The sequence below is a fragment of the Cavia porcellus genome, unplaced genomic scaffold, assembly GCF_034190915.1.
Source record: "Cavia porcellus strain 051 isolate PalLab524CR breed Dunkin Hartley unplaced genomic scaffold, mCavPor4.1 scaffold_26, whole genome shotgun sequence".
NCBI lineage: Eukaryota > Metazoa > Chordata > Mammalia > Rodentia > Caviidae > Cavia > Cavia porcellus.
This window is the reverse complement of record NW_026947509.1, coordinates 41,361,895-41,384,070: the sequence shown is the minus strand read 5'-3', so window position 1 is coordinate 41,384,070 and position 22,176 is coordinate 41,361,895. Positions and strand designations below refer to the sequence as shown.

At 42.5% G+C, this 22,176-nt stretch overlaps 1 protein-coding gene across 2 annotated transcripts in view; it reads right to left on the bottom strand.

Moving 5' to 3' along the window:
* Positions 1-22,176, bottom strand: part of Fam117b (family with sequence similarity 117 member B) — a 65,563-nt gene extending 43,387 nt beyond the window's left edge. The window contains exon 1 of one of the 2 annotated variants that reach the window (XM_063237263.1): positions 21,566-22,176. In XM_063237263.1, coding sequence (XP_063093333.1) covers positions 21,566-22,040 — 475 coding nt within the window. In that variant the 5' untranslated portion in view covers positions 22,041-22,176. The remainder of the gene's footprint in view (positions 1-21,565) is intronic. The other variant, XM_063237262.1, reaches the window with a different exon arrangement.

Here is a 22,176-nt window from a genome sequence, read left to right as displayed (position 1 = left end):
AGGAAGAGATTTAATTTGGCATCTGGTCTCTGGGGATTCAGTCCATGGCCAGGTAAGCCCAAGGCACAAAACACTATGGTGCCACGGTGTGCAGAGCAAAGTTGTTTAGGTCATGATGACCAGGAAGCAGAGCAGGGGAATAGCGCCAGAGAGGAAGGATCAAGGGGTCAGCCACTGACTCAAAGGCTGTACCTTTATGGTCTTGGTTACAAGCGCCTCTCCACAAAGGATTACCTGAAGACAGCAAGTTGCTTCCCAAGTGAGAATGCTGAGTTCAAGAGCAAAAACTGAGGCAACTTCCAGGAATGTAATCTCAGATGCAATATCCTCTGGCCAAACTGAGCCACTACCACAAGTGCTGCTCACACTCACAAGACAGGTGATGTGAAGAGTGAACACAGCAAGAGGCAGGACCAATGAGGAACCATCTCAGAAGCTGCCAATTGGCCACAAAAGGTATGCTCAAGGTGCTAAGGACCACAAATGAGGGGAGCGCAACAGGGGGAAAAAATGCCTGGAAAAGCAGGCAGAAGCTTCAAGCAACAGGCAGTGTGTGACCCAGTTCTTAAAACTGGAAATTTGATAGTGATGGAGCAAGGAAAGTCATGCTGAAAGACCAAAAGAGAAGGTGAAATACAGTTGTAAAAACTAATATATCTTCATAATCGTTAAAAGGAGAATGTAAGCCAGGCGTTGTGATGCACATCGTAATCCCAGGCTAAGGCAGGAGGATTGTTGCAAGTTCAAGACCAGCCTGCACTACAAAGTGAGCTCAAGGTCAACCTGAACTGCATAGTGAGACCCTGTCTCAAAAAGTCAGGGAAAAAAAAAAAGAAAATGGCCTAAGAAAGTCTTGTATGCTACGCCAAGACTTTTCTTTTTATTCTGAAGGCAGTAAGAGAAATTATAGCAGAAATTGCCCCTCCAGTGTGTACTGAAGTCGCCCAAGTGACAATCCTATTTCAGTTTCAGTTGCTCCAGTCTCTTGGAAACGCTGGTTGCTGTGGTGCACACTGTGTAAACCCACTCCCAGATGACAAGCCATTCCACCTTCACTTCCTGCTTGCTCATCTCAGAGAAGCCCTAGACTACCAGGATCAGCGGCTAACATTCTGGGGAAAACTGCTTCCTACTCAGTGCTCATCTAACATTAACTAAATCTGTCTCCAAATTCAGTGTTGTTTCAGTGTTTCTGCTTGCCAAAGGAAAATGACATAATCGGATTTGCATTTCAGAGAGGATTCTGGGCACTAGTATACATGGAGAAGAAACTGTGTCAGAAGATTGTCAAGTGAGCAAGGCAACAAACCAAATGAGCAAGGCAACCAGAATCAAGAAACACAAAGTGTTTCAGGGCAAATCAAGAGGCCAGCATCAGTGTTCTGGCAACAAGTTCCATCATGTGCATTGTGAGGTAGGGGATTGTTAATGTGGAAAATGGAGATGTGTATCAGAAAGTACTTGTGAGCGTAACATGAGACAATAATATGTGAAATGTAGACACTGGCCACACAGCAAATTTCAGCTCCTAATCTTAGTAAGCGACGTCTCCATCCTACATCACATTTTTTTTCCCCTTCATTATTCTTTCCTTAAGCTGATCTTGCAGGAGCAACCACATCTTGTCTGGCTCCAATCCAACCCCTCTTTCTATTCTGACGATCTGCCATCTTCATTTTTGTCCCGCTTTTCTAAGCGACTCCTTTCTTGCGCTCTTATTTAAATTCAAAACTCTCCCTCCTCTGCTGGTTTTCTCTCAGTATGTGAACACGTTGAGGTTTCTTCTATTATTTTTTAAAATACTTAGTCTTTGCTGGACGTGGTGGCCCATGCCTGTAATTCATCATTCTGAGAGACTGTAGTTCCAGCCCAGCTTGAGCAGTATCAAGGAGACCCCGTGTCAAAAACCAGAGTTGGAGGATGTAGCTAAGTGAGGAAGCACTGAGTTCAACTTCAGTGCAGTAATAGGGGAAGGTCACACAGGTATAGAGCTTAATTTTGCCTAACATACCTGAGACCTAGAATTCCATCTCTATAACAAAAAAAAAAAAAAAAAAAGAGGCCAGCATCAATGGCTCCTTTAGGGATGTCTGTGTGCGTTGTATCCATGTTTAAAAAAAGGAAATAGGGGCTGGGGATTTAGCTCAGCGGCATAAGCGCCTGCCTTGCAAGCAGGCAGTCGTGAGTTCGATCCCTGGTACTGATAAAAAGGAAAAAGACAAAAAAAAAAAATTAAAAAAAGAAAACAATGCAGGATAGGGGATACCAAATGGAAATTGAAACCATACAGATCTGGTTTAAATGTAACTGTAAGTTACACCTGGTCAAGTTACTTAATTGTCTTAAACTTCTCTTACATTTTTAAACAGGGTTGTTGTGAGGATTAAACGAAAATGTGCATGTACAGAACCCAGACACAGTACAGAGTATTCAATGTATCCCATCTCAGGATTCAGCAACTAGGAGGTAATTTTTCAGTCTGAAGCTTGACAAGCTGTAAAATACCAAGTTGAGACTTAGGCAGTTTAATGCATTAGTACACATAGAAGAGTATGTCTAAAGTTATGGCGGGAAAAATTTAGAAGCAATCATAGACAGATCATTAAAGACACGGGGTACACAGTTGACAGAGCATAAGAAGAACAGTACTGTATGGTAACCTGGGAAACATTATACTTCAGGAACCTGCAAAGAGAGACAACCTCACTTTATTGCCATGAGGATTAAACAGAAAAGACATCTGAAACACTTAGCACATGGCAGGCACTGTACTCCTCAGATTCCATTTCAAGGAAGTTGTCATTATGGAGAAATCATACTGGATAGTCTGAAGCATGAAAAGGAAGTAGGAAGTTTGCAATAACCCTTTCCAGATGATTCCTTATGAAAAGTCAAGTAAAAAGCCCTAAGAAGAAATGCCTGACCTTTAATTCATCGCTCTAGAACACGAAGTAGTGACCTGTTCCATGAAAGTCCAAAGCAAACAATGACAGGAAATGCTCTGTGATCAAGTAAGGACTCAGTATTCTGGCATCAATCCATGATAACCAATTTCACACTACCTGAGCTTGTAAGCACAACCTAACTCCTTGCTGAGGTTCTGATGTAGTCTTTCATTTTTGCAAAAAAAAATTTAAAAACCATAACCAAAATAAATAGATCCTATTTACAACCAAAAAACCTGTAGGTTTACATTAGTCTTCAAAGAATGACAGTAAAGGAATGAAATACAAAAGGTAAACATAATTACGTCTCTTATTTCAAAAGGTACGTTAGGACCTCAATGTCATTCAGCGCACTTGTCCGCTGTACCTGTTACCCACATTACCAGCTCTTCTCTCTTGCCTTTGTGTAGGAACTGCCTACCCTGCATATCCAGAGTGAGGAACTGAACCTCTTTCTTTATCCTCTAGAGTTGTTTACCTTCTATGATATTTGTTCAAATATCATTCACCACACTCTATTTCAGATACAGAAACAAACAAAAGAAAAAAGTCCCTGCCAGTAGAAGGCTTGTATTTTAACATGAAAAGTGAGACCATAAAACAAACTAGTATGTTAGGTGCTGCCAAAAGAAAAACAAAACGGCAAAAAATGGGAAGCATGTTGTATGGAGCTGGCGGTTCACAAGAAAGTTAGCAAAATGTTTCTCATACGATAATGTCCAAAAGGCACCCGACAACACACAGAAGAAGAGGCTGAGGAGTAATCCATCCATAGAGAAAGGCAGGTGAAAAGGCCCTGGGGCAGGAGCATTCTTGGCCTCTCAAAATTCTGTCATGTGACTTTCCCAATGAAAGTATCAAGTTCCACAAAAACACCTTTCTAATCATTCCTTCCTTTCCATACCCATCACTATGGTCCACATCTCAGGTTTTCATCACTTTGTGCTTCTTTAACACCACACTGGTCTATCTAGTTAGATGGCAAATTAACAAGTTATACAAATGAAACTAAGTAATCTCCCTTTTTATTGTTTGTCATTTATCCATCAATAAAGGAAAGAGTTATTATTGAAAATGGCTCAATATGTGGCTACAGAAGAAATGTGACTTGATGGGTACTGGAAATCTCACCACTTATCTTCATGGAACATATTCCAAGGTCCCAGCAGATGTGGATGGCTGAACCCAGAGTACCAAGCCCACATACAGTGTGGAGTTTTTTCCTGTACATACACTTTTATCATAAAAGTTTGTAAGCTAGGCAAAGGATTAACAGCAATAGTAATAAAACCGAACAAGGGTAATAACACACTATAAATCATAGCCAAACAGATCAGAGAGACAGTGCTTTCACACAGTCCAGCCTTTCTTCCCATCAGATCTAGACCATGCCATGGGCAGAAGGAAGTGATACACTCAGCCACACCTCAGTAAGAGTGGGTGTATTTTTTCCTGCCCCAAAGACCAGAGAGAAAGGACTGAGACAGTGCAGTTTCAGCTCCAGTCTCTGAATCTTCGATTAGATGCCAACTTTGCCAGAGAGCCACTCATTCACACTAACCATGATCAATCTTCACTGTGTTAAGGCAGTAAAATTTTTAGGATTTACTGCAGCAGAAAGTGTTAACTTTCCTAAAGCAGAACAAATAAATGGAACTAGAAAGTATGAGTCACAACTCCAGATATTTATGTTACTCTGTTAATATATGGGAATTCTGATGAAAATCAAAGGGAAAAAACACACTCTGAAAATGTGCAATGCATAGCTGAGTCTGTAATGCCTTCCCCACTCACACGTCTCTTGACCGTTCCTGAGGTAATTTCTTAGCATCTGTGTGTCTGGCTGCAGCTCCCCAGAAGCTGAAGCAGCACACTCGGCTTTGGTAGAGGGGTAAGCAGTGAGCTCAAGTGTTACAACCGCCCAAATTTCATCCACTGTGGAATAAGAGGTAGCAGTCAAACACTTTATCCCTTAGTGGGGCAAGTTTCAATGAGACCCCTTCCATGTGACTTTGGAGACAGTGCTTGGTAAGACTGAGGCCAGCTGGCCACCGTGGCAGACTTTGTAACATGGTACTTGGCTTGTCCCCTTCCTGGCTTTATCCTACTCTTTCAACATCTTTTCCTGGAGTAACCTCTCAAGCTATCTGAAGCTAAACAAATTCTTGTCCTGGTGTCTTCTATTGTTAGAATCCAAACTAAAACACCACTGAATTTTCAAAACTAGGGCTTTCCTGTCATGCTGAATTATGAGACAGAATGCATTAAATCACTATGTTATTCGCTGGACATGAAAATAAGAACATCACTACTCAAGATTTAGAAGCTAGGAGAAAGACCAACATTCTCAAACTTTCCAAATTAATAAACCTTGGCAAGTTTATTCAAAGATATACAAGGAATGAACTTCCAAAAAAGCGAACTCCAAGCAGAAGCTAGCGCACCTCCACAGCCCCTCCACTCTGGTGACAGCCTGGCTGCGAGTCAGCTGAGCCCTCCCCAGACTTCTTTTGCTTGCCTCCTGTTGTCACAGATAAAGAAAAGTCCAGAAGCCTTGTGGCCCCATCCCTTGCTATACAGAAAAATTGCCCTGTATTAGAAAGAACCCTTTTTAAGGACAGACACTGCCTTGTTTCATCACTTGTTTCCCAAGGAGCTAAAGTATCATCTAGCATATAGCTAAAAATATGTGCTTAAAATATATGCTGAGCTGGATGTGGTAGTGCACATCTGTAATCCTAGCACTCAGGAAGCTGAGGTAGGAGGATCATCTGGAGTTCAAGGCCAGCCTGAACTATATAGTAAGACCTTGTCTCAAAAAAAAAAAAGCTGATTTAGGTAGAATTTGGCATGAAGCTAACCGACAAATGATTCACAAATTTAAAGAGTCCTGCAAAGTATTTAGCTCTGGTGGTCACATCTCTCCGTGCTCTTGGTATTTCCAAGGATTTATTCAATTATATTGTTATTCTACTTGGTTTAAGCTGGGTTGTCATTTGCAACTAGGAGTCTAAAATCTACCACCTTCACCAAACAGGGAAAATCCAACAAATTAAATAAAGCAATCTGCTTAAACACTGCTCTATTTCTGATCCAACAAAGCCCTAAAGGACAGTTTTTGAACAGAAGGAAAAAAAGCAAGTTCATCTAATTTTTTTTTTCAAAAGGATTTAAGAAAATATTTTCACAATGACATGCTTGAAAACTCCATTAAAAACAAAATTAAGAACTTTTTTTAATGTTCCATTTGGCCAAAATACCTCCTACTATTTAATAATTCAAGTTTGATTCAGCCAAAGTAACTTCCACAGAAGCAAACTGGAGAATTTAGAGGCCAGATATTCTTGGTTCATCCCTCAAATAAGCATACTTTATCCTCTCGATTATTCTGTTAATTTTTATTAACACTATTACAATAAAAACAGTGATTTATGGGTTTCCACATGAAGTGGCACTGAAAAGCTTGCTAGAAACCACCCTAATGTTAGAAAATAAGAAACACTAATGTAGAAACATATACACTTCTAAAAATTAAAAGGTGTTTTCTTCCTAGAATCACCACTGCTTTATTTTCAAATGTTCGTTCTGAAATTTCAAACAACATAGCATATTGTTTGTGAAATCAGGATGTGATTTTAAAGGGCTGAAAACATGTACACCCAAACAAATGAAAAGTCCTATTTTCTAACCAATTCTACCAATTTTTCCAAATCATTCTGTTCATTGATTTATCACTGTATTTATTCTCTGTGCTTCTACCAGAAACTCTGAAAGGCAAGAAAAGAGGTCATTCTAAAATCCTTACTTGATCTTCTCTTCAACTATTCAACTACCATAAACCTATCTGTAAAAGGTACATACTGTCTAATTTCTATTATGTAGCACTAGGGCAAGGTTTTATAAACGTAGGTCTCAAAATTAAATAGATCTAGGCTAGGAGTGGTGATGCATGCCTAGAGTCCCAGCACTCAGGCGGCTGAGCCAGGAAAATCACAAGTTTATGGTCAGGTTGGGCTGTAAAGTGAAACTGTCTCAAAAAGCAAAACAAAAGAGAACCAATGACAACAAAAATTAAAGATAAATTAAAATCTTACATTAAGAAATTCTGTAAAACATGTAAAAATTAAATTCTGAACCCTCAATTCTCTGGGCTTTGATATTCAGAAAAATGAATACAGCCTAATTTAGAAGCATGTATCTAATACATGAGGTATACATCCAAGTATTACATTACTTCTCTTTCTTTGCTGAACAGAAAATAAAATTTGACCCAAAAATGTACTGTCATATACCTTTTTAAAATATTCTTTTAAATAAATACATCCTATGTTAGAAACTACTAATGTCTCTTTTTAAAAAGGGAAAGATACTGTGCTGTCTAAATGTTTGATTCTAGATAAACTAGTAACGCTTACATGTAGAGCAGTTCTGCACAATAACCTAATTATTCATATACATTATCCTTATTAAAGTACACATTTCAAGGAGCTGGGGATTTAGCTCAGCGGCCTAAGTACCTGCCTTGCAAGCAGGAAGTTGTGAGTTCGATCCCCGGTACCAATAAAAAAAAAAAAAAAAAAAAAAAAGTACACATTTCAAAAGTGTTAGCCAAAATGAATACACAAGCTATTCTTTTTGATGAACAAATTAGTAACATAGTTATCTTGTACATATTTACATACACACACATATATACCTATGTGTATATATGATCTTTCCCCTTGCTTTTCTTCTTTCCCCATCCCAGCTGTTCTTTCCTTTTGAGCACTTTCCCTTTCATTATCACAATATCTATTGTACATTTTAGATGCTCTTTCCGCTTTCTTTTTACACTAAGGAAACAATACGGTATTTACACACGCAAGTCTATTTTATTTACGTGGACTTTTATTTTTGCTGTTCTCTTTTCCTTTCTTGTTCAGCCCATTTACTCTGCTGACCCAATTCCTCCTCCACCTCTCACTTTTCAAATAAATTCGGGCACCATTTTTGGCTCTTTGTTGTAGGCGAGGAGGACCTGGAATACATCTGATAAGCTACTTCGAAAGGAACTACCCACCAACAACTTCACTGCAGTACTTTCTGGAGACACAGGTATGCTTTATACACCGACTTCGTCACTACATAGCATCTGCTCACTCACCAGTATCCCAAAGGCCACCAAGGACTGAAACCTTACAGAAATAAACCAGGTCTTCAACCAGATCCCAACTTAAGTTGTGCACTTAGGCTCCAAGACAACAATGGCAAACCTATGGCACTGACGCTGTGGCGGGCTGCTGGTATCCCAAACCTCACTGCCTGGAAGGCCAAGTGGCCAGGCTTCACCTTGAAATTGACTGAAAGTGCAAAGACCACTCAAAGAGCCCTTAACATAGCTGTCCTCTAAGCGTAGCTACAGTCTTCACGGAGACTGCACTTGAGCACAGACCAAGACCTCTCTTACAAAATAGAGAAAACACACACTGAAAGGTTTTTGAGATACCTTAGTAACAAAACCTGAGAGACCTGAAGAATGTCCCAGTTACATTTTTATTTATCCTTTTAAAACAAAAATTCAAACTTCATTTTTAATCATTGCTATAATACAAATATATTTTTGACTACTCTTTTATAGAATGAAATGTAGTTATTTCCAAATAGTAAAATAAACAGAAATAGAGTAGAAGTTATCTATATTCCTTCCACACGCCACCAACCAGTGAAAACCCAGCTAGCAGTATCTTACTAGACATTTTTCAAGAATATAAATGTACATATATACAAACGCAATTTCTTTAAAAAAAAAATGTAAACAGGAGGTGAGTTTCTGATAGTCAAGCCTTTCATCCCCACTCAGCCTCAGGCCTAGAGTTATGTATGTGAGTATAACGTGTAGGTGAATGTAAAACATTAATAAACTTTCTATCAACAAACTAGTTTTTCACTGTAAATTCCACTGAGTCAACCTATTTTTATTAATTTTCTAAATGATTAAATGATTTTAAAATGTTTTAAATTTTCATATTTTGGTAAAATCATTTCCTTTTGTTCAATTGCTTTCAATACAGAGTCTGCAATAAAGATTCTTTAAAAAATCAGAATTTTTCAATATCAAGACTCTTCCTATATATCAACTACTATGATGCCCAATTTTATCAAAGCAAATTGTATAAATACAAATTATACAAAAAATACTTTTCCATGAAATTTTAGTCAGCAAATGCTGTCATGCATTCCATAAGTCATTTTTGTTTGTATTACATCAGTTGTAAGGTGCACTCTGAGTGCATGACTAATCCTTAGTGTTCAGTCTGATCATTTTCTACTGATTTAACAGCTGACCGTGGCAGGCAGATTCCTTTAACAGTCCCCAAGATCTGCTGTCCTAGTCTCCAGGACTATGGATTTGAGGAAATCACATCCATGATGATGTTAGATGCCAAAAAGAGCTGTGCAAATGTAAAGGTCCCCATCAGTTCGAGGTGGGCTAATTACAAGCATAACCTAAGTGGTCTAACCCTCATCTCTGGCACCCTGGAAAGGCAGACTTCTCTAGCTCTGGAGACTGAAGTTGGGGTGTCACCTGGGAACGCCTGAGAGGGTCTCCAGGTGTTGCCCATGAGCCTAGAAGCCAGTTAGCATGCAGGTCTCTATGCCGAGTCCAAGGCTCCACGCTAACAACCAGGGGAGCACATCTGCAGACAGGCGTGCTCCCCAAGCCTGCTGGGGAACAGTCACTCCACACTGCTGCCTTGTTGTGCTCTTGTGCTTGGAGACCCGGCAGAAAACATGGTGCACACCCATCCAGCTTCCACTTCCACCCACACAGCTGAGAGCTAACATGTGAGCTTTCACTTATTCCACCTATCAACTAACAAAAGGATGCTCAGAGAAATCTACAGCACTCCTGCAGACTGGATTACTACAATAGGCAAATGGGGCTCTCATCATTCTGAACACAGCAGAATAATTTACTGGACTAACCACGTGAGATCACGCATAAGGAACAAACTGGACTTAAACAGGACTCAAGGGGGCACTCACATAATCCACCTCACTCTTAATCTTGGTCCTGCCAGGTCCTAGTGCTAATCCATTCATCATGAGTTTTTAAAAAAGTTTTATTTTAAAAATTATTTTATTGGTGCTGGGGATTTAGCTCAGCGGCATAAGCGCCTGCCTTGCAACTGTGTGGTTGTGAGTTCGATCCCTGGTACCAATAAAAATGAAAAAGACAAAAAATTATTTTATTAAAATACTACACCTCAATTTGTGACTTTTTTGGTGTCCTCTTAAAGTCTGCATTCAGAGGAAGGGCTTTCCTTGCCTCTCCCTAATTCTGACACAAATCTCATATAAAAATGGATTAAGAGATAAAAAAAAAAAAAGTCAAGCAATCCAAAAGAAGGTAAGAAAGGGGAAGGAGTGCAACAGAAAACAGAAAGGAAAACAAAACAAACAATAATAAACCTACATCCAAATATATGAACAGTTTCACAATATGTCAATGATCTAAATACAAAATATGACACAGGTCTGTAATCCCAGCCCTGGCAAGGCTGAGACAGGAAAACTGCTGAAGGTCAAGACCAGCCTGGGCTAGAAAGTGAGCTCAAGGCCAGCCTGAACTGCATAGTGAGACCCTGTCTCAAAAAGGCAAAAAAAAAAAAAAAAAGTTTATTTTTTTTTTCTTTCTTTTTTTTTTTTTTATCGGTACCAGGGATCGAACTCACGACTGCACACTTGCAAGGCAGGCGCTTATGCCACTGAGCTACATCCCTAGCCCCATAAAAAAAAAAGTTTATTAACATGTAGTATTAGTATCTTTCTTGGTGAATTGAACCTTTTTTTTTTTTTATGAATTGAACCCTTTACCATGTTAAATTTCTTCTTTTCCTTGTTCAGTAATCTACTTTGATTAGTTTGCTAAATCTATCTTTTATTTTCTCTGTTACAATATAGTTTCATCTTTTCTGAATTGTAAAGGACTGTCCTGTATTCAGGTAGGTCTTGCATTTTTTTTTTTAAATCTAGCCTGACCTCTTATTTTATTATTTATTTTTGTCTTTTTAGGATAGGGTCTTGCGATGTAGTTCAGGCTAGCCTTGATTTCACTTCATACCCCAGGCTGGCTCAAACTCATATCCATCCTCCTGCCTCAGCCTCCTGAGTACTGGGATTACAGGTGAGAGGCAGCACACCCGGATTATTACACATTTTTTAAAAGTTTCAAAATACATGAAGCAGGCCAGGGATTCAGCTCAGCAGCATAAGCGCTTACCTGGTGAGCTCGAGGTCGTGAGTTCGAGCCCCGTTACCAAAAAAAAAAAAAAAAAAAAAATCAAGCAAAAATAGAACTGAAAAATGAAATAGAAAAATCCAATAATTAAAAAAAAAGAAAAATCCAGTAATTTAAAAATCTAATACTCCTCTCAGCAGCTAATAAAACAAGTAGACAAAATTAGCAGGATACAGTAAGGCCTAAGATTTACTAATAAATGCTCTATCCATCAAAAAGAATACACGGAACTGGCACATGAAACATTTGTCAAATGAGATCACAGCCTTAGAAAAATTCAGAATAAGTGAATTCCAAGTATATTCTGTGACATGGAATCTAATCACAGTATCTGGAAAATCCCGAAATATTTATAAGTTCAACAAAACCACTCTAATCTTCTAATCAAAGCAGCAGCCTCAAGGGATACTAGAAAACATTTGTACTGAATTAAAATGAAAATGTAACATATCAGCTTTTGGGATATAATGGAACAATTGCTTAGAGAATTACATATTACATAGCTATAAGTGGTTCTATCAGAAAAAAAGTCTCAAATCAAAAATTTCAGCCTTGCCAGGGATTTAGCTTAGTGGCATAAGCGCCTGCCTGTCATGCACGAGGTCCTAAGTTTGATTCCCCACTACTAAAAAATATTTCAGCCTTCAGTCAGGCATGATAGCGCACACCTATAACCCCAGTACTGCTGAGGCAGAAGGACTGCTCCCAATTTAGGTCGGTGTAAACTATACAGCAAGATGTCTCAAAAAATCAAAGAAAGAAAGAAATTTCACCTTTTATCTGAAAAAAAAAAAAAACAACCCAAAAAGCAAAATGAACCCAAAGCAAGTAAGATGAAAATAAAAACATAAGAGCAGAAATCAATGAAACAAAAAAGGGTGAACTCAAAAGTCAGTTCTGGGGCTGAGGATTTAGCTCAACGGCATAAGCGCCTGCCTTGCAAGCAGGCAGTCTTGAGTTCGATCCCAGGTACCGATAAAAAAGAAAAAGACAAAAAAAGAAAAGGCAGTTCTGCAGTTGATTTAAAAATGGTGTATCTCGTGGGCTGGGGATTTAGCTCAGTGTCATAAGCACCTGCCTGGCAAGCAGTCTGAGTTCGATCCACAGTACCTTAAATAAAATAAATAATTTTTTTAAATGGTATATCTCCAGCTAGACTACAAAAGGGAGGAAAAAAATTTTTGTAATACAAGATGGAATGAAAGGAGGGATAGGATACCACTATCATCCCACACACATTAAACAAATAAAAAAATACCACAATTTCGTATCTATAAATAAACCACTTTCTTGATTTTTTTTTGTTTTTTGGTACCACACATGGAACTCAGGACCTTGTGCTTGCCAGGCAAGTGCGTATGCTGCTGAACTAAATCCTGGGCCCCCTTTTTTAGTTTTTTTAAGACAGGGTCTCTTTACGTAGCCCAGGCTGGCCTTGAACTCATGACAAGCCTCCTGCTTCAGCCTCCCATAGTCCTGGCATCACAGCCCTGTACCGCACTGTCCAGTTCTCTAATAAACTTTCAGGCCAAGATAGTTACACTAAGGAAACTCCACAAGGGAGACCTTGTCTCAAAATAATTTAAAAAAGAAAAAGTTAAGAGGGGGAGGAAAAATAAATAAGTAAATAATAATAATTAAAATTAAAAAAGGGGGAGGGACTCAGATTGTAGCTAACATAAGGCCCTGGGTTCAATCTCTAGTACTAAGAAAAAGGAGGGGAAATCTGTGCTACACAGACTCATCCAGAAAGCAGATGAGGAAGAGAGTACTCCTTGACTTATCTGATGAAACCAGAGTCACCATGAGACTGAAATCAGACAAAAATATTAACAGTGCACAACAAACCAATATACCTCAGGAACACAGAGGCAAAATTCCTCAAATTATTAGCAAAAATTCACCCTGGAAAACTAGCAGTTTTCTGTAAACCTATGTGGTCCAACAACCCCACCGCAGGCCCTGTTTGTGGTTGTGGGATTTTGGAGTATGGGGAGAATCAAGCCCAGCGGCACTCTGCCACTAAGTTTACTGCCCTGGTCCTTTGTATTCTGAGACAGGGGCTCCCTAAATTGCGCTGGACTTAAATTTATGATCCTCCTGCCTCAGTCTCCCAAGTACAGAAGTTGGGATTACCCATGAATGCCACCATATCTAGGTATTCCCAGGAACTTAGCTAAAACAAAACAACTCACAACAGAAACTATGTTCAGAGAAACAAAAAGTCTATAAACAACAGCTGCTTGATCCGTAATAAACATAAACTCCCAAATACTTTCAAGTAGTAAATGGAAAACAAAGTGTTACATCCATATAATGAAATATTACTCAGCAATAAAAAGAATTACTCATACATGCAACAATATGCATCAATCTCTAACACATTAAACTACGTGAATGAAGCGACATTTCAACCGCTAGTTCCTATTTTTAATTGCTTTAAAAGGTACTTGAACACCTAAGGTGAAAATGCTATAGGTCCAGGGAGCTTTCTCAAAAGTAAACCTCTGGCAGTGACAGCACAGAGGCCAAGGGCAGGAAGAGAACGTTTGCAGAAGGCTCTCCTGTGTGACACAGACAACACAGATGCAGGATGTTGCCATCACCCAGAAACACTGCCCCCCAGGACGGTTCCAATGCAATGCTAGCAATGCAGCAAAATGTCTACCTCGTAACTGAGCAAACACAAAGGGATGATAAAAAATAATCTGAAGGAAGACAGGTTCAACTGCTAACAATTCCTCAAGTATATCTGACAACAGCAAGAAATCCATACATGTTTTGATCAAGAAATTCTCTTAATAATTTACTCTACAGATAGTTTACAAAGTATATGCAAAAATACTCAAGCGCCTAATACAGGGACTCCTTCCTGTAATCCTAGCAACTAAGGAGACTGAGGTAAGAGAATGGCACATTGAAGGTCAGGTTAGCAGATCTATCTGTTCAGGGTTACATAGTAAAGTTCAAGATGGGGCTGGACCATATAAGCAAGATCCTGTCTCAAAAAAAGGAAAAAAAAAAAAAAAAGGCCGGGGATGGCACAGCACCTGCCTGGCAAACAGAGATCAGGAATTTGTGTCCTGGTACCAAGAAAAAGGATTTAATTTCATTTGAAAATGAGGATGGATGAGAGAATGTGTTAATTATATGTAACAAACCCTCCCAAGAATGAAATCATTACATATTGCAAACATGGATTTAAAAAAAAGGAAAAAAGGGGCTGGGGATTTAGCTCAGCGGCATAAGCGCCTGCCTTGCAAGCAGGCGGTCGTGAGTTCGATCCCCAGTACCGATAAAAATGAAAAAGACAAAAAAAAAAAAAAAAAGGAAAAAAGATGTGCTCATTTCAAATTCAACCCACAACCAAGCAGTACTAAGGGGTGGAATTTCCTCTTTAAAAAATAAATTTTATTTGTATTTGAAAACTACTCTTTTTTATGTCTAAGTCTACTACCTATATCAAGAAAGCAACATACAGACTGACAGCAAGGCGGGTCATCAGCATGGTAACGCAGGACACTCCCCTGGGCAAACTGGCCAAAAGCTCACTGGCTCTCCTCTACCCCAAATCAAATCCAGGCACAAGGCCACATCCACACCCTAGTGTTCCACTTAAACATTAATGGAAACCTAAGGAAAGTCTGCAGCAAGACAAAGATCAATATAGAAACAGCTGAGAGGGCTGGGGATTTAGCTCAGCAGTATAGGTACCTGCCTAGCAAGCACAAGATGGTGAGTTCAATGTCTGGTACCAAAAAAAGAAAAGAAACAGCTGAGAACAATGCAGAAAGCAAAAGAAAACCTGAGTAGCTGGGCATAGTGGCACACACCTATAATCCCAGCTTTCGGGAGACTGAGGCAGGAGGATTGCTACAAGCTCAAAGCCAGCCTGGCCTACAAAGTGAATTCAAGCCTGAATTGCATAGCAACGCTGTCTCAAAAAGACTAAAAACGGAGCTGGGCATTTAGCTCCGTGGCATAAGTGCCTGCCTGGCAAGCACAAAGTCATGAGTTCAATCCCCAGTACCACACACACGCACACACAAAAAAAGACTAAAAACAAAGAAAAAAAAAAGAAAGAAAACAAATAAGCAAGCTTAAGCATATTTATAACTTTCATAAATATTTTTACAATCACAGCAAGGTAATCGTTTTTAAAAATTAAGGCTGGGGGGGGGCTGGGGATTTAGCTCAGCGGCATAAGCGCCTGCCTTGCAAGCAGGCAGTCGTGAGTTCGATACCTGGTACCGATAAAAACGAAAAAAAAATTAAGACTGGGATAGCCAAAATACAAAAATCAATAAAATACAGGATAAAATAAATATGCTAGAAAAATAAAACAACACTTGGGAGATAGAGGCAGGAGGATCTCTGTGTGTTCAAGGCCAGACTGGGATCTCTCACAAGACCCTGACCCAAAAAATAATATAAAATTAAATTAAATTAAATTTTAAAAGTTGAAAGCCAAGCCAAAAATGAGCAAAGGCTAAATCCAAGCAGTGGTCACATCTGAGTAGCAGGAATTACAAAAAGAGAAAACAAAAACACTATTAAAAATAAAAAAAAAAAAACACTGTATAATAGAAAGGATGACAGAAGAAAAGTTCCCAAGAAACAAGATGTCTCTAGTCTGAAAAAGCCCACAGAGGTACTTTCCTAGACCCAGAGTAATCCGCATGCTAAACAAACACCCAACCCAAACACCTTGTACCCAACAACCCTCACACCAGAATGGTGTCACACTTGCACAGAGGAAATGCACACTCACCCACACACAGCTGGTCAGCAGTCAGCAGGGCACCAGCACCCTCAGCGGGAGCAATTCTACAAATTTGAGACCAACGTTTTTTCCTTATGGGGCAGGAGATTAGTGCTGGGCAAACCAGACAACCAATGGGGCAGAATGCTCCATGGGTCATAAAACCCAGGGCTGACACACAGGTGTGGAAGCTGGGGCCCAAAATGAGGTCAGGCCCTGAGAACTGGGGACCCATCCAAAAAGCACTAGCATCACTCTGTTTGAATGTGGTGGTGTTCCTTCACACGACCAATCAGAAAACACTTTTCTCAGAGCTAGGCATGGTTTTGCACCGCTGTAATCCCAGCACCTGGGATGCTGAGGCAGGAGGGTGGCTGCGAGTTTGAGACCAGCCCAGGCTACAAAGTGAGTTGAAGGCCAGCCTGAAATGCATAGCAAGACCCTGCCTCAAAAAGACCAGAAAGCAAGAGAGCAAGCAGCTATTCTCAATCCCCCATTTACATGTATATACAACCAAACAAGCACAGTTCTGAGTTTCACTTAGGTTTGGCAAAAGGCCCAGTGAAGTTCTGGACAGGAGCGTTTACATTTGGTCTGAGGCTGAGTTTATGATGAGTGAATATCCAAATATTCACATGCCTTATATGCTTGATGGGGAGGACACCCTGTTATTCTGGATACCACAGACCCCGTTCGGCTACATCCTCAGGGCTGCCGTGAGCCTTTCTCACCCTGTGGAGCAGTTCTTTCCTGTCTTCCATACACACTTTGCCTGCCTTTCCTGTGCGCATGTCCCATTCTTTATTAAGGACAACCTGGTGCTGTAGAGAAAGCCCATGGGACCCATCCGGTAACATTTCTTGGGGGCCGGGGTCCAACCCGGGGCCTCATACAAGCTAAGGGAGCACCCTACCACTGAGCCACACACCCCCAACCTCAAGCGCTTTTAATGTTCAGCAGAAAAGTGACTTCAAGCAGACTTTGTACTCAAACAATCTGAACACTGTGATGCAGGCCTAACACACCAGCACTCTGGGAGGCTGAGGCAGGAAACTGAAAGTTTGAGCCCAACTTGGGCAACGGGGCAATTTGTCAAAACCTGGTCTCCGTCCAGGTATTACAGGTGTGCACCACAGCCTTCCCATCCCCAACCTCCTCCTGTGTGTGTCCTACACTACAAGCCACACAGGACTGAACAAGACAGGAAGCTTTTCGTATCTCTGAGATTTGACTGCCAAGTCCCGTTCCCTTCTAACCCAAATCAAAAGCTGTCTCAGGTGGGAGGCTTACCCATGCTCTCCCAGACCTCAGAGCACACTCGTTACACACTCATAAGGCTGTCTCACACAGCTAGTCTCAGTCTCTAGAGTTCCCTGTGATTTATATATCTCGGAAACTGCAGAGTTCATCAAACTTACGGAACTGAACTTAATTAAGGGAAAGTGTACCCACCGAAATGAACTGGTGCTGAGGCTTTATAACAGTTCACACTCAGTTGCAAAACACACATCACAAGCCAAAAGGATCCTCTGGAAGGTGTGAAATTAGCAGCAGCCTCCATTGTGTCAGACAAACTGCACTGTTAAAGCTCTGCATTCATCAGACACTGGAAAGCAGATACCCTTCACACAAGCATGGAAACTCCGACACCCTGCCTCCTGGCTTCTCAGTGTTAGTCTGGAGAAATGCGTCTCTCCTCACAGCTATTGGACTCCCCCGTCCCACACACACAGGGCCAACCTAACACACATAAATGAGGAAAACCTGCTGTCAACAGATACACCACACTGCAAAAGTAACACAGTACAGTACAGTACAGTACAGTAATCATCCCTTTTTCTAAGGAATTTTCAAGTTGTCTTCCCTGGTGGTTTCTAGTAACGGTTTTTCACCTGAGTGTTCAATCCTCGCCTGGTCCACAATGACTTAAGAGAAACTGTCATTGGCTGCATATAAAATATGCAGGATAGTTACTGTAAGTTAAAAAAAAAAAAGTCTTTTTATATTTTCTATGAAACTTTTTTCAAATGGCTGCCTCACTAGAGAGGGGAGGGGGTCAGGAACTGTAGAGGCCCTGAGTAGTGCCTGGAAATCTGCATTTCTAACAAGCTCAGGGTATGCACTGCAAGGATCCTCCCACAAGGCAGCAAACTACTTTAACTGCACTCAGTGGATTCGACCCCAGCTGCCCACACACAGAGCCACAGCAAAGGGCACACACTGACTGCAGCACTGGCCCCCTCTTTGCTGCGCACTGCAACTGGCTGGTCCCAGGTCTCCGCACATGCTGGTTATTTTCTAGGACAGCTCCCAGAACTCTGTGAAAACTTTTTTTTTTCTGTTTATCAGTTCATAAACAAGTTGGGAACAGTTAGAAGACATCCTCAGGGCAAGGTATGAAAGTGACTACAGTAACACACAGCTGATCCTTAAATAACAGGTCTTGACTGCTGTGATCCACTTACCAGGACTTTTTTTTTTTTTTTGAAATTTTGTGACAATTTGAAACAGCTCAAAGAGCACAGCCTAGAAGTATCAAAAATGAATTTTAAATGTTTGATATGCATAAAGGCATAAAATTTCAGTGACCCCTCATTTCCGCTATTACCTGTAGAGAAGTACTTTTATATCTTACTGATGTAAAATACACATAAAAAGTTAACAGTGGGGGCTGGGGATTTAGCTCAGTGGCATAAGTGCCTGCCTTGCAAGCAGGCAGTCTTGAGTTCAATCCCCGGTACCGGTAAAAATGAGAAAAAAAAAAAAGTTAACATTGAATCTTACACACACAGACTGAACAGGGCCTGTTCTTGGTAAAGAGAAAGGAACCCAAAGGGGAGGATGTTATGTATAGCCTCATAAAACCAAATGTGGGAGGAGACCTTGCATTACTGTAATGACCCCGAACCGCTTCCTGAGGGGGCCTCCATGTGATACAGAGCCCCTCCACCACAGAGGTTCATCTCAAAGCTGCATTTTCTACGAAGAAAAGTCACCTCATGAGGTTTCTGTGTATTTTTTGTCACGCACAATATATAATACCAAACAAAACACATGTCAATCAACTATTTTGTGTGTTGATGAAGTGAACTTTAGGCTGCTAAATGCAGATGAAGTCAGAAAGTTGTAAGCAAGTCTTTTTGGTGGTTGTTGGGTTTTTTTGTTGTGCCGCCGGCCCCCCAACCCTACCACCACCACCACCACCACCACCACCGCCACCCCTGTGCCTGCACAGTGCTGGGCACTGAACCTGGGGCCTGGGCACTGATACAGCCCCAGATATCTTTTAAAAATTTTTTAGACAAGCTGGGGTCAAATTTGCATCTTTCTGTCTCAGCCTCCCTGAGTGCTGGGCTTAGAGGCCTGTGGCATCATCCTGGGTTTGTCTCTTTAACATTTTACTGAATAAAACAAAGCCAGATAAAAAAGAAAGGTAAAGAAAGAAGTTAACACTGTTGCCTAGTTACCTTTTCTAAGCACTCTCAGGACCTGAGGACAAATCCCTTCCTCAGGGAGAAAGCAGGCACTGAAAGCTGGAATGTCTGCAACACTTGTTAGGATGGATGCTCAGATTATTTTACCATAGACAAAAGTCCAGATCAGTTCTAGACCAGACAAGGATTAGCTCAGTAACTAGAGGACAGACGGAAGTAGGCAGAGATCCTGAGACTTCAACCAAGAACTGAGCCCTCACAAAGGCTGAAACAACTGGTTTTTCCAACGGACACCTAGAAGCCAGCAGCCTGATCAAAATACATCCTAGAACCTGGGTCCCATTAAGTTTACAGAAGCACAGAGCTAGCTCTACAGTAAGAACTTTTCCATTTCATTGAGCCTGCAAACTGGTGGCAACCAAAAAGGCAATCTCGGCACTAAGGGACCTCTCTCTGAAACAGTCACGAAGAAGAGCAAATGAAGTAATTATATAGTACAGGTAGTCTGCAATGCAAAAACTCGAAATCTGAAAACTTTTTTCCTCACTAGACAGAAATGAGAATACAACGCAGAAACTATCAGACACGGATGTAAGACTTAACAGAATAGGCAGTCTCCCTCACTCCCAGTTGACAGGAAGCTTCTGTTTTCCTGTGTTGTTTCTCATGAGGGTGCTCTGGAGGATGACCAGTTTTACAGCATGAACACTCCAGGCAGTGGCACACCTGGCGAAAGGAGCTCTGGAAAACACGAAGGGCCAAGAGCCCGAGACTCCAGGAAAGAGCCCTAGAATTGAGGAGGGAAAGAGCAGCTTCCTGTACATTTTGCCAATACTTAATGTAAACCCAAGTCTCCTCGGGCTGCTTCTCTGCTCCAAGGATCGTACAGCTGCTAAAGTGATCAGACTCTGAACCTGCAGCCTCCAAATGCGGCCCTCAGTCTCCATCTGACATGCTAGGCAGGTTCCAGAAGGTCATAGACAAACTGAGGCAGATAAACGTTGCTTCAAAGTACAAGTAACTTCAGTGCACTGTGTATCTCCCGGGCCATCTCTTACCATGAAGTCACTTCCCTGACGTCATCTGCAGACCAGGACTTTGGGAGTACAACATGCAGACTCTGCTGCTAGTTAGTTTAAACACCCGCCCGCCCCCCTCCCCACGTTAAAGTTGACAGCAGGCCTGGCAGGAAACTACCTGCCTCGCTGCCGGCTCAGGCAGTGATTGGGGGAGTCGCATACTTTTAAGTTTTAAATATTTTGCGTTTTCTAGAAGTTTAAAATAGTACTCTACACCCAGCCAGAATACACTAGGAACTGTTTTTCAGGATAATTCTCTTAAGCAAGAAATGTCAATAACCATTCATTAAAAAAAAAGAAAAAGAAAAATTCATTCTTACTTTGCAGTTGAGAAACCCCTTTAGCTAGGCTAGAAATTACTGTACCCTCTTGAAATTGCCAATATTCTAACCGTAAGATTCTAATAGAAACTCCCCAAGAAAAAAATGTATGTTGGCATCATTTACATGCATCCAAAAGCCATTCTTTTTCTTTTTTCTTTCAAACTAGGTTCTGACAGGCGCAGCGCGATGAATTTCACTCCTTCCTACTTCCCACTCCCAATCGCTCGCTGTTCTTTTTGAATGACGCCATCCTCCACGCGGCACCCTTCCTCATTTACGCATAACAGCAAGCAAAACAGCAGTAAATCTTAGATCTCTTAAAACAGCAACTAGAGCAGGCGAGAAAACCCGGGCTTTGTTTTTGAACGGTGAAGCACAAACATCAGCAGAGCACATTTAAAACACACCTCCAGGCACCCAGACCCCAGGCCGCCAGCCTCACTCCCCGTTCGGCAGGGCTCCCGGAGGCCCAGAGCCGCTCCACGCTCGAGCTCTCCACACCCCGGGCACTTCGCGGAACAAAACGCAGCGAGCTGCACACGCGCGACAGGGCAGCGTCCGCGTCACGGGCAGGGCCATCGGCCCGGTCCCGCCTCGCCCTCCGGAGACGCCGCGAGGCGGCCGGGCCGACGCTCCGCCGTGCGTCCCGGTCCACGCGGCCGTGTCAGGGTAAGGCAGGGCCTGCAGGCCCTGCAGCCCCGCGCCGCCGCCCGCCCTCGCTCACCCTCGCCGGGTACGAACCTGCCTTGCACACCGGCGCGCTCGGGCTGCGCTGCTCTGGGGGCCGCCGCGGCGCGCGGACACGGGCCAGGGGCGCGGCGGCGCTGCCCTCGCCGGCCCACAGGTGGGTGGGCGACGCGCCGGGCGACGGTGGCGGGGGCTGCGGCCGCGGGGGGCTTCCGCGCGCGCCGCGCGTGGGGCTGGTGCCGCGCGTGGCCGTGGCGGCCGCGCCCGTCTGCGTGGCCACCGTGGGACTCGTGCGCGCCGCGGAGCGCGGGGCCCCGCCGCCGGGCCCTGAGGCGCCGCCGCCGCCGTTGTTGCCGCCGCCCCGCGTGGGGCTGCCGTGCTGCTGCTGCTGCTGCGGCTTCAGCTGGAACGGGACAGTGGCCCGCAGGGGCTGCAGGCGGCCCCCGGGGCCTCCGGCCACGGCCACCGCGCTGCCCCCAAGCGGGCCGGCCGGAGGGGGGGACCCGCCGCGCCGCACCCTCTGGGACATGGCCGACTGCGGGGCGACGGCGCGAGGCTGGGACTGGCGGGCGGCCGGACTCGCGGGTGCGGAGAAGCGGGCCTCAACCTCAGAGCTCAGCGTTGCCTCAGCCGCTGCTGCCGCGCTCGTCAACAATAGTGTCCCT